The sequence below is a fragment of the Microtus pennsylvanicus genome, chromosome 8 (assembly GCF_037038515.1).
Source record: "Microtus pennsylvanicus isolate mMicPen1 chromosome 8, mMicPen1.hap1, whole genome shotgun sequence".
In the NCBI taxonomy this organism is placed as follows: domain Eukaryota; kingdom Metazoa; phylum Chordata; class Mammalia; order Rodentia; family Cricetidae; genus Microtus; species Microtus pennsylvanicus.
The window spans coordinates 33,722,263-33,739,614 of record NC_134586.1 but is presented as its reverse complement, the minus strand read 5'-3'; the positions used below and the strand labels follow the sequence as shown (position 1 = coordinate 33,739,614).

At 50.6% G+C, this 17,352-nt stretch overlaps 1 protein-coding gene across 4 annotated transcripts; it reads right to left on the bottom strand.

The window, feature by feature from the left end:
- Nucleotides 1-504: 504 nt before the first annotated feature.
- On the bottom strand, nt 505-9,017 carry Prrt3 (proline rich transmembrane protein 3). Of its 4 annotated transcripts, none has more exons than XM_075983171.1 (4): nt 8,800-9,017; nt 3,858-4,902; nt 3,516-3,671; nt 505-2,650 (listed from the first exon to the last, which is right to left on the bottom strand). In XM_075983171.1, exons 2-4 carry the CDS (start codon nt 4,843-4,845, stop codon nt 879-881), a joined length of 2,916 nt encoding a protein of 971 aa, XP_075839286.1. In that variant the 5' UTR covers nt 4,846-4,902; nt 8,800-9,017; the 3' UTR covers nt 505-878. The 4 variants fall into 4 exon arrangements, with proteins under 4 accessions (XP_075839286.1, XP_075839287.1, XP_075839290.1 ...); XM_075983172.1 differs by lacking the exon at nt 8,800-9,017 and adding an exon at nt 8,624-8,747; XM_075983175.1 differs by lacking the exon at nt 8,800-9,017 and adding an exon at nt 8,319-8,599.
- Nucleotides 9,018-17,352: the final 8,335 nt, after the last annotated feature.

Here is a 17,352-nt window from a genome sequence, read left to right as displayed (position 1 = left end):
CCAGGTTCAATTCCCAACATCCATGTGGTGGCTCACAACCGTCCATCCTCCAGTTCCAAGGGCTCAGACTCGGTCTTCTGACCTTCTCGGGTACACATGGTACACATATGTGTACACAATACACATATGCATGCAGGCAAAACATTCATACACATGAAATAAATCTACAGAACTTTTTAAAATTAAAAAACCAAAAGAAGTGGAGAGAGGAAGAAGAGAGGTAAGAGAGGAACCAGCTTAGGAATTGGTCTTTCTGGATTGAATACCAGCTGTCAGTGCAGGATCCAAGTAATGCAGGACACCTCCAAACTTGGCTTTCTCCTAAAGTGCGGATTACAGGAGGTGGGGCTGCACGGTGGACAGATTTTAGTGAGGCAGTGGAGGTTGTGCCTGCCAGAGCCAGAGGCAACCTTCCTCAGGAAGGCTCTTGGTTCCAGTGGGTCAGGGCTTCCTGTCTCTCCCGTAAGGGTGTAGGATCCTGACTTGACCAGGGGGAGGCATGAGCCTAATCGGAAGGGTTTATTTCTTTGGCACAAAGAGGACAGTCAGTCTGGACAAGTGAGGTGCATCTATCTCTCCACACTGGGGATCAGGAGTACCTGGTCCCTATTCCCCATGATCAAACCATGCACGTCCACCCTGTATTCCGTGTAACTCACGGCCTCTGTGCAAAATATCTGCTGAAAAAAAAAAAGAATAGAAATATTAAAAAAGCAACAACAACAAAAAACCCCGAGTCTGGTGAATTCAAGCCTTTTTGTCTCCAGGAGCTGCAGTCAGGTGGAGGTCCCAGAAGGCCAGTTTTTCAAATGCTCCACTGTCTTAGCTCCCTGACTTCATGTGGACATTGAGGGGAGGGTCCAGGTCCTCCCTGGCAGTCAGAGCTCTATGGTGTCACTGGAGGCGCTGCGAGATTCGCTGGTCTTGCAACGCTGTTGGCCCTCACTCTGGGGCTCCCCAGCCCGGGCAGGAGTGGGGTCTGGGGTAGGAGCTGGCAGCAGCTGCACCGTGCTGGGCAGCTCATCGAGGGGCAGGCTGTCCACGGATGACAGCCCGTGACGCCACGGGTTCCAGCTGATCTTGAGCGAGCCCTTGGAGAAGCTGTCCAGGGAGCTGCCCGAAGTCCCCGCGGCCGCCGCGCTGCCGGGCGGGTCCACCACATGCTGCGGGAGCGACTTGCGCAAGCACACCTCACTGAGTGAGCGGCAGCGGCCTCGGAGCTGGGAGGCGCCCGCACCGTCGAGCTCAGCGTCAGGCTGGCTGCCGCGGCGGGGTCGCAAGGCACCCCCTGACGGCGGCGAGGCCAGGCCACGGAGGCCACAGCGGTGGAACACACTGTCTCGGACCAGGTGCTCCCGGAAGAGCGCGGCGTCGATGCTGCGGCTCAAATTAATGGGCGAGGGTGGCCGCAGATCCAACTCGCTCAGCGACGGCGCAGGCCCCACACTGCCGCGGGACACCCCAGGGCCATTCAGGCGACCGCGACCCAGCGATGCAGCCGAACCCCAGGGTCCGGAACCAGGCGTGGCGGGAAGTCCACCTTCCGCAGCATTCCGAATGAGGCTTTTGCTGATGTCCAGGCCGCCTGTGGCCAGGCCACTGGGACCCGCATAGCAATTATTTGGTCTCTCGGGCACCTCGCTCTTGCCCGTGGGAGCGGGACAAGCCAGGCGTAGCAGCTTAGCCCAGCAAGCGTGTTCCGTGGGCGGCCTGGGACGCGTGGCGGCCAGGGCGGCCAGAGCCAGGGCTAGGGCCCAGGTCAGCTCCAGTAGGCGTAACCAGAAGTGCACACCCCACCAGGCCCAGGAGAAGCGACCCTCCCGGCCAGGCCCTGGGTACAGCCAGAGAGAGGCTGCTAACTGCAGACCACTGGCTAGCAGCCCCAGCGAGCCCGCCACAGCCAGCAGCCGTGGGCCTGGACTGGCATCCCAGCCCCGGGGGCCTTCTAGTAGGCGGCGACGGCACAGGCAGAGTGTGCCCAGAGCGACAGATGCGCCCCAGGCACAAGATAAGCCTTGCATCAGGAGGTTGAGCACAGGCCTGGTAGAGAACAGGTCTGTGGCCAGCAAACCTGCGGCATGCACCGGTGCCACGGCTCCCAGCAGAAGCGGCTTCTGTAGAGGCTGTGGCAGCCCAGCACCCAGGCCTAGCAGGGTGAGCGCTGCCAGTGCAGTGAGTAGCAAAGGGAAGGGCAGGTTGTATAGCACCAGGCCGGCACGTACTCCCAGCCGTGCCTGAGAGCCGTAAGGATCGGTGAGCATGTAGGTAGATCGCAGCCCTGAAGCCACCAACACCAGCACGGCAGCCACTAGTGCCAATCGGGGTCCCGCTAGAGCGGCTGCCAGTGTGACCAATGCCAACAATGCTGGAAGCAGGAAAAGCACCCCCACCCCATAGACATGAAGCTCCCAGGAAAAACTCAGCACCCGCCGCAGGGGTCCCCAACGCAGGGGAGGTGCAGTGGCATTGGCTGGGGGGCTAGAAGCTGGGGCTGGAGCCATGGAGCTGGTTGAGGGCTCCGGAGGGGGTGGTTGGCCCAGAGCTCTCTGTGTGGTGACTCTAACAAGGCCTCGCCGAGATGTCGAGGGGGCCTGGACAGGGGGTGCTGGAGGGTGGCTTTGTGGGCGACCCGGCCATTCCTCGGCTTCATCTGCAATAATAACAATATTAAAAGGGTTCCCCGGGAAGTGCTGTTGAGAGCGGGCTGTGGGGGCTCATGACTGCTATAGGAGGCAGGGGCAATCAAGACTTTAAAGCAATCTTCAGCTACATAGTGAGTTCAAGGACAGTCTAGGCTACTTTAGACCCCCATCTCAAACAAACAAACAAATAGGAAACAACAACAACAGAATCCCAAACACACACAAAGTGCTTTTGATTTTTCCATATTCAAAACTGTAGTTAGTAGATTAATTTTCCAAGGACAGCTGTCAAATGAAGATAATATAGCACCTGCCACAGTCATTGGGTCAAGACTAAGGCACAATGTCTAGTTTGGTTCCCACTGGCTAGCAAAGACAAGACAGACATAAACTCCCTTTCTTCCCCTTTTGTGGGGGGTGGGGTGGGTGTGGGGTGGGCGGTGCTGGGAATTGAACCCAAGACCTTTCCTATGCCAGGCAATAACTCTACCGCTAAGCTGCATCTCCAAGCCCTTGGCATTTTTTGATTTTGAAACAGTCTCTATGACCCTTGAACTCAGTACGTAGTTCAGGCAGATCTCCAACTTGTGATGCTCTTGTCTCAGCATCCGGGGTGCTGGGGTTCCAGGTGGGATGGAGGCTGAGTGCACAAGCTACGTCCGTGTTGCACAGAAAAGCACTCTAGCTCAGCAGAGCCAGTGTCTACTCCCGGAGTTCCCAGTGAACTCTGGTTGATTTTTCTCAGCCACTCAGAGGTGGTGCTAGCCAATGCCTGTAAGCAGGTGCTTTTCTCCACTTAGCCCCGGGCCCTCCGCCCCATCACTAAGCACATGTTCTTGGTAACTCTCCCCTCACCCCTAGCCATGGCCTCACCTGGCTGCAGGGCCCTCGAGGGGCTCTCCGTTCCATTTGCAGCTTGAGCAGAGTTTGGGAGATCAGGGATGAAGGACTTGGGGGTTCCTGGAGCCTCCATGGCTCCTCTCACTCGTTGTGGGGAGATGGGATCTGCTCCGTTCATCGAGGCTATGGCTGAAACAGCAAGAATAGTCACCACCTTGTCTGACTCTCAAGCATTCCTCTGAAGCCAGTCCCTCAGGAGGAAGGCACCATCACCCTAACTTGTCAGAAGGAGGGAATGACACCCAGAGTTACACCTAGCTGTCTGGGACCATCGCTCCTCACGACCCCACTCAGCCCCCTCATGGTGGTACCTACCTACTCTTAGCTGCTCATCAGAAGTGTCTGAGGTTGAAGGTGGTATGGACTGGGGTGCTGAGGAGTCTTGTCCACCAACGAGGTCAGTCTGCTCAGGTTGGGGTCCCAGAGAGCTGACTTCCCAGGCATCCCCAGCTCCCTTTTGGGGGGGCTCAGCTGGCAGCTCCTCAGGAAGAGGAAGGCTTCTGGTCAATGCCAGGTCTCCCTGGGCTCCAGGCTCTTGAGTGGATGCTACCTCAAGTGGGGATGGTAAGCCAACCTCAGAGGCTACTGGATCCTGCTGGGTGAGTAGGGGGCCCTGGACAGCCTCCTGGAGATCCTCTTCATGCCCACCCTGCTTCCCCAGCACTATCCTCCTCCTAACATCTGTCTCAGGTACCAGAGTGTGGGAAGAGTCCTGGTAGTCCCAGGGGAAAGCCTGTGGGAAGGGGGTCTTGGTTTGGGCCATTAGATCCTCATTCCTAGCTGGCTGCTGTCCTGCTGGGCCTTCAGGCTTCTGCGGGGCAGTGGAAAGTGTGGCTATCCTGAGTTGAGGGCTGGGAGTTGTAGCAATGAAAGTGAGATGGGGTGCTCCCGCTGGGTGGGGGGCAGGTGCTTCTGGCTCCAGAAGCTCCTGTGAGTCAGGAGGTCCTGTCCAGCCTTGGGAGGTAAGCCCCCGGACCAGCTGGAGATCATCCGTTATTAGGAGTCTTTCACCCTGGCCCCCAGGGGCTCCTTTGGGTCCACGCAGGGCTGGTCCTAGGGGAGAGTCTGCAGGCCTCTCGGGGCCATCAGCAGGGGCCTGGGGGATACCACTGTGCCAGGAACTCTCATTTCTCAGCTTCTCCCAGAAGAGGTCAAAGGTCTGTGGCTCTGATGGGATCAAGTGGGGTGCTGAATTGTCAAGTGGCCTGGGAAGGCCTCTGGCCAAGGCAGGGCCAGCCCCCAGGCATGGCAACAGGGAGAGCAGAAGGAGATGACATGCAGAGCCTCGGGAGCTAGGGGCCATGGTTTAACTCGACGCTTGAGTGTAGAGCCCTTGACTTCTAGAGCTCACTGGATAAGCCTACAAAAGGGAAGAGAGAAGAGGTAAATCAAAGAGAGATGGGGTGTGAGGGTTGAGGGGTCCCATGGATTCCTCAAGGGACTGGTGGGAAATAAGAGAAGCATAGGCAACGGTGTCATCCGCGCTTACCGAGTCTCTGCTCACAGCACGTGTGCTCTCAAAACCTTCTGACTCCCCACTGCTGTTAGAAGAGAATGCAAGTTCTATTCCTGGCCTTCCTAGGCTGTGGCCATGCCAGGTGGCTCAGTCACCGTCCTGCATTCAGTGGGCTGTCCTGACACTCAGGGCTCTGCTCCCTCAGCATGGAGTGCCATCTCCTTCCCCTGATGAAATGACAGTGCCTATGCAGTCCTGGTTGGCCTGGAACTCACTATGTAGACAGAGCTCTACCTGCCTCTGCCTTCTGAGTGCTGGGATTAAAGGTGTGTGCCACCAGGTCTAGCCTTTTTTTAAAAAAATATTTATTTATTTATTATGTATACAATGTTTTGTCTGTATGCCTACAGGCCAGAAGAGGGCGCCAGACCTCTTTACAGATGGTTGATGAGCCACCATGTGGTTGCTGGGAATTGAACTCAGGACCTTTGGCAGAGCAGGCAATGTTCTTAACCACTGAGCCATCTCTCCAGCCCCAGGTCTAGCCTTTTGAATATTTCTTTAAATTATGTCTATATGTCTATATGTATCTATATATAATTTGATGGGGATGGTTGTATATATATTAAGTGCAGCGTCTGTGAAAGCCAAGAAGACTGTTGAATTGCCTGGAGCTGCGTTGGAGAAATCTGTGAGCCACTACCTCAGTGCTGGGCTCTGACAGGCTAAGCCATCTCTCCAGTCCCCTGAAATCAGGTTTTAATCTTTTAAAATTACATATGCATTTAGTTATGGGGGATATCTGCAAGTATGTGGATAGCAAGACAATTTGTGGGAGTCAGTTCTCTCCTTCCACACGGGTCCCAGGTATCAAACACATGTGACCCAGAAAGCCTCTTTACCTGCTGAGCCTTCTTGCCTGCCCTGAAATTAGTTTTGTTAGGGTCCAACTGTGATAAGAGACAAAGAGGAAGCTGGGCGGTGGTGATGCACACATTTAATCCCAACACTCAGGAGGCAGAGGCAGAGGAACTCTCTCTGAGTTCGAGGCCAGGCTGGTCTACAAAATGAGTTCCAGGACAGGCAGGATTGTTGCAGAAAGAAATCCTGTCTTGAAAAACCAATAAATAAGAATAAATAAACAAATAAATAAATAAATAAACAATAAAAGGGGGGTGTGCTGGAGAGATGGCTCAGTGGTTAAGAGCACTGGTTGCTCTTCCAAGGGTTCAATTCCCAGTAATCACATGAGTCTCACAAACATCTATAATGAAATATGGTGCCCTTTTCTAGCCTGTAGTGCAGACATAGACAGAGACAAAACAGTGCATACACAGTAAACAAATACATTTTAAAAAAGAGAAAGAGGAATGTGCTCTGCATTTGAGGAAGGACCTGAGTTGGAATACTGGCATTGTGTCTCCTGGGGGAGCTACTTTGCTTCTCTAGCACTGTGTAAATGAAGCTAACAAGAGTGTCTACCTCAAGGGAATTTATATAATGAGACACACGAGGCTCAGACCCACAGTAGGAACTTTGTGGTATCTCCTTAACCTTTATCTAGACAGCTTCCTTCTGCTATACCCTTCACTAGTACAACAAATAAACTGGGGATAAAACAGTGAACAAGATTGAAGAGACTGCTCCCTCCCCAGTGTGGAAAGACCATTCTAGATAAGATGAACAAGAAACACTTTTAAAGTTAAGGGCTTGCTGAGAAGTCTGATGATCAGGGTTCGATCCTTGATCAGGACCCACATGGTGGAAAGAGAAAACTGGTTCCCTTGGGATGTTTTCTGACCTCCACATATGCATTCATGCGCGCACGCGCGCGCGCACACACACACACACACGTGCACACGCGCGTGCGGGCACAGACACACTCGATACACATAATTTTTTTTTTTTGGTTTTTTTTTTCGAGACAGGGTTTCTCTGTGGTTTTGGAGCCTGTCCTGAAACTAGATCTTGTAGACCAGGCTGGTCTCGAACTCACAGAGATCCGCCTGCCTCTGCCTCCCAAGTGCTGGGATTAAAGGCGTGCGCCACCAGCTTCAATACACATAATTTTAAAAAATGTTAAAGTTTAGCTCTTGAGGCAGAGACAGGAGGATCTCTGTGAGTTCAAAGTCAGCCTGGTCTACACTGCAAGTTGCAGGCCTGCTACATAGTGAGACTCTCTAAAATAAATAAAGTTTAGCTTTGAAGGAAATAATACGGGATTAGATTATAGAGTCTCCACAGGGGGTGCCAGGCACCTCTCTGAGGTGACACTTAAGCTAAATGGTAAGATGATAGAGCCAAGCATTTTTTTATCTGAAGGAAAAGCATTTGACAGAGGGAACAGCACATGCAAAGACTGTAGATCAGGGGTCAGCTCAGTGAGCTCAGGACATATTATCTGGCTGGGTGGTTGGTGGTCAGCAGGCAGGGGCTGGGCTTCAAAGGCCTTTGAAGATCATCACAAGGATTGGGGAGCTTGGACATGATGAGGTCTGAGAAGTTTGTTTGTTTGTTTAGAGAAAGAGGTCAGTGTGCCCAGGGAAGTCAAAAAGGTAGCTTGCATCAGCATAGACACCCTGTGCCTGGCTCTCCCTACCCCAGAGACAACACCCCCTGTATAATGTCTCCTGTTTGCTCCTGTCTCTTTCATTTCACATCTCTTGCCCCTGTACAGGCCCCGCCCAGGTGGATAGTCCTTCAAGGTCCCTGTTCCTGAGTCCATCCTTAAGTAGGCCAGGGAGGCAGGAGGTACCAGCAGTGGCCAGCCAGCAGAGGGCCAGCTGTGTTAGGGGGTAGGTGCTGTGTTCTTTTCCTCTTGGATACAGCCACCTTCGGTGGCTCAGACACTTGGAGAAGCCAACTGGTAACTCCAGATACCTTTCCCAGGAGCTCTCCAGGGCATGGGAAGGTGAGGGCAGTTTCAGGGGATTCACGGATTTCTTTAGTCCAGCTCCAGCTTTACAGACTGCCTTTAAACCTTGATAAGGTCTCTCTCAAACATTTATTAAGACCCAGGTTTTTTTGTTCATGACCCTGGCTGTCGGCTGGGGACCCATAAAATCCTCAGTTCTAAGGCTGGGACTAAGGTGTGCTAAGGAAAGACTTGGCGCCCCCTGAGAGGGGTGTAGGTGGATAATAACGCCCTGTGTTGAGTTTGCTCAGTTAGGCTCCTGTTATGAACCTAGGTACCCATACAATACTTCCCATACAAGGAGCGAGGACTCATTAGACAGGAAAAGAAAGGGGCAACCAAGAGTCAGAGAGGTTGAGCAACTTGCCCAAGGTCGCACAGCCAGCGAGTACACGAGTACACGTACTAGAGATACCAAAGCACAGAGGGCTCATCTTGCACAGGAGCTCTGTAGGCTTTGCAGAGGAGGAGATGGCTGAGCTGGGCCTTCAGTGAATAACATGCCATCTGCCTACCACCCCCGATGCAAGAGATGTGGGCACCTGCTGTCCAGGCAGGAGATCGCCCAGCGTTGGGGTCCCATGACTGGAGAGGTCTGAGGGGAGGTGAGAGCAATCAGCCGCAGAGACTAGGTGAGAAAGGTGGGGGGAGGGGAAGCAGGGTGAGGGCCTCCGCAGGACAGTCTGCAGGAGCTGGTCCATCTCGGGTTACCTCTCTTCCTCCTCCTCCAGCTCCGCTCCCCCTGGCTCCACGCCTTCCCGCAGTGTCCCGGGTAGGGGGCAGGTACCGTGCAGGCCTGACCTCCCACGCCCGCGAAGGGGGCTGTAGGCCTTGCTCCTCGCTTTCCTGGGTCCCGCCATCACCCCCTCCCTCGGCCAGCTCCTCACCTGCGCGCTGCACCCGCAGCCCCGCGTTCACCTTGCGCGCGTCCCTGCAGCCTCTCCGTGCGCCGCATCCTCGGTGATGCTCAGGCTTGGCCAGCAGAGCCCAGCGCTGCCGATCTCATCGCCGATCCCGCCCACAGGAGCGCGGGATGCTTAACCCTTTCCCTTGGGGTTGGACTCTGCCCACTGTTCCTCACTGCCCCTCTCTCACACACTGCGCAGCTGACATGGTGTCAGAACCCTGTGGGAAACCCTGCAGCGTCCCTCCCCTATAGAGCCAGCCTTATTTGCATAATCTCCTAAAACAGAGAGCCCATTTCCTCAGGATTCCTACAGGCATAGGTAGATCCTACCTACAGCCTGGCGTATCTTCCAGGTCTTTCCTGGGGCGTATTAAATAAAAACGAGTCTACACTTTATAATTGCTCTTATAGCTTGCTCTTCCCCCCATAATTTTACAGTATTCGCTGATATATTTTCTAAGTAGTTGCCCCTAGATCTACTTCTTCCTTCCTTTCTTTAAATTGTTTTTTTTTTAGTGTATGTATGTGTGTGTATGTATGTATGTATGGGGGGGTAACGGGGGCTCTTGCATACCACACCACATCTGTGGAGTCAGATTTCTCCTGCCATATGGGTCCTGGGAAAAGAGCTCAGGTCTTAGGATGGGGGCAAGCTTCTTTACTGGCTGAGTCAGCTTGCCTAGATCCCCTTCATTCTTGTCTTTGCTGTGGCGACTCACAGCACGTGCTCAGCTGATGCGTAGATGTTTTCCAGCCTTTGTGGTTGGCCACTGTACTGTCTTAGCTACTGTTCTGTTGCTGTGAAGAGACACTAATGACCAAGGCAACTATTATAAAGAAAGCATTGTCTCAAAGATTTAATCTCTTATCATCATGGCAGGGAGCATGGCAGCACCCTGGCAGGCAGCAGAGCAGTAGCTGAAAGGTAGCTACATCCTGATCCGTAGGCAAAGAGAGAGACTCTGTGCTTGGCATAGGCTTTTGAAACCTCAAAGCCCAACCCAAATGACACACTTCCTCCAACAAGACCACGCCTCCTAATCCTTCTAATTCTTTCAAATAGTGTCACTCTCTGGTAACTAGGCAGGCAAATATATGAGCCTATAGCAGCTGTTCTTATTCAAGCTACCACAGATACCTTGTTTATCTTCAGCCTCTTGCACTAGCAGAAGAAATGGAAAAGGCCTGACCTTGCATCCCACAAGGTAATATGTGGCAATCTAGCAGAGACATGGTTTGAGCTGGGGCTCTGCACGTGTTTGGGTCTCAGAGACACTACTAAGTGCTCCAAGTCCTTCTGGGCATAATTCCTAATACTCATGACCATTTTCTTTTTTCCTCCCTCAATGCTGGGAATTGAACTCAGGGCCTCGTGAATGGGAGTCAAACTCTGTACCATTGATCTCTATCCCAGGCCTGCAAATGGCCACTATTCCATGGAATTCACTCAGGAAAAGCCATACAAGAATGTCTGTGGTCATGAGAAATGCTGAGGAGACATTTCCTGGGGATTGTTATTCACTAAAATGTTGGTCATGTAAACTGTAAAAGCAGTATGGACTGATTGTCTTCATTTAAACAACAAAGAAACATCCTCCCCCCAAAGAACTGTTGCCTTGCCTGGGTTCTCTCCCTCCCCCACTTCCCCCACACACTCCAATGTATTCACAGTCTTTACCACAGTTTCCTTTGCTTACAAAGACAAATGCTCCCAGCACTTGGGAGATTGAGGTAGGAGGACCAGAAGTTCAGCCTCATCCTTGCTATATTATCAGTTCAAGGCCAGCCTGAGCCACACCACTGAGACCCTGTCTCAACACACACACACACACACACACACACACACACACACACACACACAGAGAGAGAGAGAGAGAGAGAGAGAGAGAGAGAGAGAGAGAGAGAGAGAGAGGAGAGATCCTATATGGCCAGGAGTGGTGGTGCATATTTGCAACCTCAGCACTTAGGAGGAAGAAGAAGGAGAGGGAGAGAGAGAGGGAGAAGAAAGGAGAAGGAAGAAGAAGAAGAAGGAGAAGGAGAAGGAGAAGAAGAAGAAGAAGAAGAAGAAGAAGAAGAAGAAGAAGAAGAAGAAGAAGAAGAAGAAGAAGAAAAGATAATCAGTTTGAGGCTAGCCTGGGCTACATAGCAAGTTCAAGGCCAGCCTGGGATACAGAGAGGCCCTTTCTCAAGTTTTTTAAGGACAGTTGTGGTGGTGATACCTTTAATCCAAGCACTTGGGAGGGGCAGAGGTAACTGAATCTCTGTGTATTTGAGGCCAGCATGGTCTACATAGTCAGTTCCAGGATAACCAGGCTACAAAAATCTATCTATCTATCTATCTATCTATCTATCTATCTATCTATCTATCTATCATCTGTCAATCATCTATCTTAGCATGCATTTTAATAGAATGAAATTACACTGTGTATACTATTTTCTAGTACAGTTTGCCCTACAGTATCTGTGTGGAAATTTTAACACAATCCCAATGCACTTTATCATCTTCTCCCCCTATTCTTTTGTTGTCATTGTTGTTTGTTTTTGTTTTTGTTTTGAGACAGGGTTTCTCTGTGTTGCCCTGACAGTCTTGAAACTCACTCTGTAGATCAGGCTGTCCTTGAATTCACAGAGATCCGCTTGCCTCTGCCTCCCTAATATTGTTCTAATTAGAAAAAATTTCTGAAAATTAAGAGACCTTGGATTAAAGGTGTGCATCACTACCACCTGGCTGGGCACACTGATATTCAGTCATTCTCCATATTCCCCTGCTGACTCAAAGGTAATCAGTCAGGTGGCTTAGAAGTCATTTTCCCTTTTTTTTAAAAAAGTATTTTATTTATTTATTATGTATACAATATTCTGTCTGCATATTTGCCTGCAGGCCAGAAGAGGGCACCAGACCCCATTACAGATGGTTGTGAGCCACCATGTGGTTGCTGGGAATTGAACTCAGGACCTTTGGAAGAGCAGGCAATGCTCTTAACCTCTGAGCCATCTCTCCAGCCCCATTTTCCCTTTTGGACACAGTACTGTGTTTAACATTCCAATTAGTGGAGGCTCTGGGTTCTTGACGATAGATCCTGGATGATCTGATTTGGGTCAATATTCATCCATCCATCCATCCATCCATCCATCCATCCATCCATCCACTCTGTAGATGCTAAGTAGTAATGAGTATGACTCTTCATTTAATTTTGCTTTTCTATTCACCAATATTCCACACACTATGTACTTTTTTTGCAATCAGAAAAATGATGGATACCATTTTTAAAAAGAAAAAGGAAGGCCAGCAGATGGCTCAGCACATATATGTACTTCTCTGATGACTTAGTTTGATCCTAAGACAAACCGAACTAGGTCCCAGAAGTCGTCCTCTGGCTGCCATATGAGTTCTGTGGCATGAACATGCCCTCAATAAACAAATGCAGTCATAAACATTTTTTAATAGTTATGATTTTTTAAATACAGAGCTAGGGAGGCAGAGGTAGGTGGATCTCTATGAATTTGAGGCTAACCTGGTCTACATATCAAGTGCCAGGCCAGTCAGAGTTATACAGATCTTGTCTCAAAACACCCAAAAACCAACCAAAAACCAAACAAACAATAAAAAGCTTGGGTTGTGGTTTAGTGGCAGAGCAGATGCTGCAACAAGTCACAGCCCTGGGTTCCAAACCCAGCAGTTTCTCCGGTCTCCGTGCTCAAGGAATATATGCTACATGATTAAAAAGAAAGGAAAACACATACACACACACACACACACACACACAGAGAGAGAGAGAGAGAGAGAGAGAGAGAGAGAGAGAGAGAGAGAGAGAAGAAAGAGGACAAACGAAAACACTTCTTTTTTTGCCGGGCTGTAGTGGCGCACGCCTTTAATCCCAGCACCCAGCCTCTTTGCTGTCAGATGGAGACAGCTGTTCTAGTCTTGCCTGATGCTATCTAGATCTTGGTTCTCTATATAGCAGGTAATTGGCTTTTTTTTTTTGTGGGGGGCATCCAGATCTACTCCCTTTCCTTAATTCCTCCTCATTTCCTTTGGGGGAACACTGTGGGAAGGCTATGTGGGACGGTAGGCAGTCCTGAGGGTGGGAGGGTAGCTGAGGGCTTCTGGTTCTTCTCCTACTGCCTGCCCAGTGAATCTCTGTGGAACAGGGTTGTGTATGTGTGTGTGTGTTTGTGTGAGTGTCTGTATATGTGTGTGTGCATGCAAGCGTACATGTAAATGCCAGAGGTCAGTCTCAGGTATTCACCTTGTTTTTGTTTTTATTTATTTGTTTACTTGGTTTTTCAAGACACGGTTTCTCTGTGTAGCCCTGACTGTCCTCGAATTTGTTCTGTGGATTAGGTTGGCCTCAGACTCACAGATCCACCTGCCTCTGCTTCCCAAGTGCTAGGATTAAAAGCATGCACCAGCACTGTCCAATACTCCTTGATTTTATTTATTATGTGTGTTTTGCCTGTGTGTATGTCTGTGCATCATACACGTGCCTAGTGCCCTCTGAAGCCAGAAGAGGGCAGAAGATACCCTGGAACAGGAATTATAAAGGCTCCAGCGCTGCCATGTGGGTGCTGGAAATTGAATCCAGGTCCTCTTGCAGGGGCAGCCAATGCTTTAAGTGCTGAGCCATCTCTAGTCCCAGACTCACTCTTTTTTGAGACAGAATCTCTCAGTCTCAGTGAACCCCAGGGATCCACCTAGCTCCGCCGACCCAGCGCGGACATTCTAGGAGAACTGCTACCATGCCTGGATGTTTACATAGCTTCTTCGGCTCAAAGTCAGGTCCTTGTGTTTATGTGGAATACGCTTTACCAACTGACCTATCTCCCCTACTCTCTGGTGGGCCTTTTAAAGTGTTACCACCCCTTGAGCAGACAGAGCAGTCTGCGCAGGCCTGGCTTCCCTCCTCAGGCCGTGTTTGCCCCGCCCCCTCCGCGGCACTGCTGCCCTCTTTGGAGTGGGGCGCTTGATCCCACGAGGTTTCTAAGATTGAGACTCCGGATAAAGACAGGACGTTCTGCTCCCTTTGGCCTGAGGCCAAGATGAAAACCGACCGCTGGAGGGAAAGAGGAGACCTGAGGCACAGAGGCAGGAGCCAGTGGGGAACTCTAGCTGCAGGTGCACATTGGGAAGGTCTCAGTCTATAAACTGTCCTCATCGCTCTGGAGACCTTTGGGGGTGGGGGACATTGCTGATGCCATCGCTTAGTCTGTGACAAACGTGCCACACACCTACCTGCGCCGTTCTTTCGGTCTCCCAGCAGCTCTGGGCATCGCTGTGCTTGTAAGCAGATGCTCAGAAAGGTAAAGAAACTTGGTAAAGGTCACACAGCAACTACCAAGTCACAAGACTGACTTTAGAGCCAGGCTCGGATAATATCCTATCCTCTGGAGGGGAAAAGAACACAGCAGCCCTTCCGTGTGAGCCCTACTCCCTCCCACTGGGATATCTGTTGAAAAGGCTGCAGACCGTCACCTTTGGGAGCTGCAGGGAGCTGTGCACTGGAATCTTCCAAAGTAAGAGGGACCAGAGAAGGCGGGGAGGTGTGACTGGCAGGAAAGAAGCCTCCCAGAGTAGACAATGCCGGGAACCATGGGCTGACATCGTCACTCTGGCTGGCTGCTCTGGCATGGCAACGCAAACAAAGGCACAACAGGTGGAAGCTGGGGCAGGCTGGGGAGCCGATTCAGTGCCCTGCCAGCTGTCCTCATCTCCGAGGGCATGCTGTTCATCCACTAACCTGACAGTAGCCTGAACTCATTCTCAGATTTCAGCTTCCCCCACAGTACTAATCCAGCAACTCTGATCCTTTAAGAAAGTCAGCTGTTGTTAAGCCCAGCATTTTAAAACCAAAGTTTCCCAGTCCTGTTCCTTTTCACTCCCAATCCCCATTCCCCTAGCCCCAACTGCTGTTTTCAACACCTACCGACTCCACCACCGCACCGCCAGAAGGGCACACAATGCTTAAAGTGACATCTTTGAGACACTTGGTGGATTTTTAGATACGCATGTCCCTGATGGCCGGGGGCAGTTTCACGGGTGTTCTTACAGTGAACCTGAAGATTCAAACCTCTTAATTTGCATGGATTTGTAGGATTTTCTGGGTCAAGAGAGGAGGGAACCAGCTTCACAAGTCACCCCAGGCTGCTCACAGGAACAGGAAGAGCAAAAACTACTGGGTGACAGTACTCATTTGTAAACTTTGAGCTATTTTTCTTTTGTTGAGTGAGGGTCCCATATGTAGCCCAGGCTGGTTTTGATCTTGTCTACCTGCCGCTACTTCCCAGGAACTGTGATTACAGGTGGGGCTCATCATGCACAGCTATTACTCATTCCTTATAGATTTATAGTATTTTTGAGGCAGGGTTTCATATAGCATAGGCTGGCCCTGAGCTCCTCATCCTCCTGCCTCCACCTGAGTGTTGGAATTACAGACATTTTCTAGATATTACCCATCAACTGTGTTGGAGACCATGTGGCAAATAAATAAATATTCTTTACCTGTTAGAGATGCTTACAGGAAGGTGTGAGAAATGATCCACTCAGGCTCTGTTTACTGTGGTACTAGAGATTGAATCTAGAGCCTTGCACATGCTGGGTGTGTCCTCATGGCTTCAGTGTACCTCCCCCCCCCCCCTTTAAAGATAGGGTCTCATGTAGCTCTGGCTGGCTTCAACCTTATGACATAGCAGTCTGGCTTTGAACTTCCAGTCCTCCTGCTTCTGCTTCCCAAGTGCTGTATTACAAGTCCTTGTCCCCCAAACCAGCTGTCCTCCTGACATGTTTGTTTTTTTAGTTATTTTTGAGGCACTGCCTCATTAAATTGCCCAGGCTGGCTTTAAACTTGTAGTCCTGTCTCACTTGCCCTTCTGACGGGATTTACTTTTAAAACAGCCTAGCCCTGCCGGGCAGTGGTGGCGCACACCTTTAATCCCAGCATTCGGGAGGCAGAGGTAGGCGGATCTCCGTGAGTTCGAGACCAGCCTGGTCTACCGAGCTAGCTCCAGGACAGGCTCCAAAGCCACAGAGAAACCCTGTCTCAAAAAACCAAAAAAAAAAAAAAAAAAAAGAGAGATACATGGGAATTTATTAGTCCAACTCTTGTGTCTCAGATTACATTAAAGATGAAAATGATTAAAAAAAAGCAGGAGAAAAAAAGGGGGTAGGCAGGACTGGCTCAGCCATCATTTTGATTAAATGCCTAAGGAAACTTAAACAGAGGGAAGTTTTTACAGTATTTATTTATTTATTTTTTGTTTTTGTTTTTGTGTTTTTGTTTTTTCGAGACAGGGTTTCTCTGTGGCTTTGGAGCCTGTCCTGGAACTAGCTCTGTAGACCAGGCTGGTCTCGAACTCACAGAGATCTGCCTGCTTCTGCCTCCCGAGTGCTGGGATTAAAGGCGTGCGCCACCACCGCCCGGCTAAACAGAGGGAAGTTTTATTTGGGCTCTCAGTTTTGTAGGTTTTGCTCTGTGGTTGGTTGTCTCTGGTTTCCGGACCTATTGGGAGGCAAGAAGGGCTGAGGAAGAGCTATAATGATCTGTTCTGTCCCTTTAAGAGACAAGCCACGTCCCTCCCTATCTGCCAAGGCTTGTGTGTGTGTGTGTCCCCCACCTCTCTGCTCTTCTCCCCTTCATAACCTACTAAATAAATATACAACCTTACTCTGCATGGCTGCCTATCTGTCTCTCACCCTCCTGCATGGCTCCCTGCCTGGATCCAGCAGCCTTCGGAGACCTGCAGTGTGGTCTTGTGTGCTGTCCCTGCCTGGGACTGGCTGCTCTCAGGAACCCCTGCCTGCCACGGGTTGGGGACCTGTGGCATGGTCTCATGGCCCGCTGCCCACTGCAGCCACTCGGGAACCTGCAGCATTTTACTTTTACCATTACAAGAGCTGCTCAGAGAACAGCTGCCAGGAAGCAGAGAGGGCAGGATGGAGGTCTTGATGCTGTGAAGGGCAGGCTGCTCGAGCAGGTCAAAGACGTGAAGTGATTGACTGGGGATATAGTGGTGGTGGCGGAGCATGTGCTGAGCATGTGTGAGGCCTTAGGTTCAGTTCACAGACTGTCTGTGCAGAGGTGGACATGCATACATGCATGGAATGAGACCCTGGAACACTTTATTTAGGATTTATCAATTTGACACAAACCTAGACATACCCGAGAAGAGGAAATTTCAAACTGCTTCCACCACACTGGTCTGTGAGAAGTTTCTAGATTGCTGGTTGGTGTGGGAGGGCCCAGCCCACTGTGGGTAGTGCTGTCCCTGAGCAGGTGGGCCTGGGTTGTATAAGCCAGCAAGCCAGCAGGAGCAAGCCAGGAAGCAGCACTCCTCCATGGTCTCCGCTTCAGTTCCTGCCTTAGTTTCCCACTATGATCTACCCTGTAAACCAAATAATCCCTTCCTTCCTTGTATTAGCCAGGGTTCTCTTGAGAAACATTCATTTTATATATAGAATGAATATCAATATAACACATAATGGATAAATGATATATAAAAACACATACATATAACATATACTACAGAAATCCAAGAA

Bases quoted from the DNA above. Each gene is read 5' to 3' on its own strand.
- Prrt3 (XM_075983171.1), bottom strand. From the start codon at position 4,845: ATGGCCCCTAGCTCCCGAGGCTCTGCATGTCATCTCCTTCTGCTCTCC. The intron at 3,672-3,857 runs GTAGGTACCACC...TTGCTGTTTCAG, and splicing joins TGATGAGCAGCTAAGAGTAG to CCATAGCCTCGATGAACGGA. The intron at 2,651-3,515 runs GTGAGGCCATGG...TTATTATTGCAG, and splicing joins CTCGAGGGCCCTGCAGCCAG to ATGAAGCCGAGGAATGGCCG.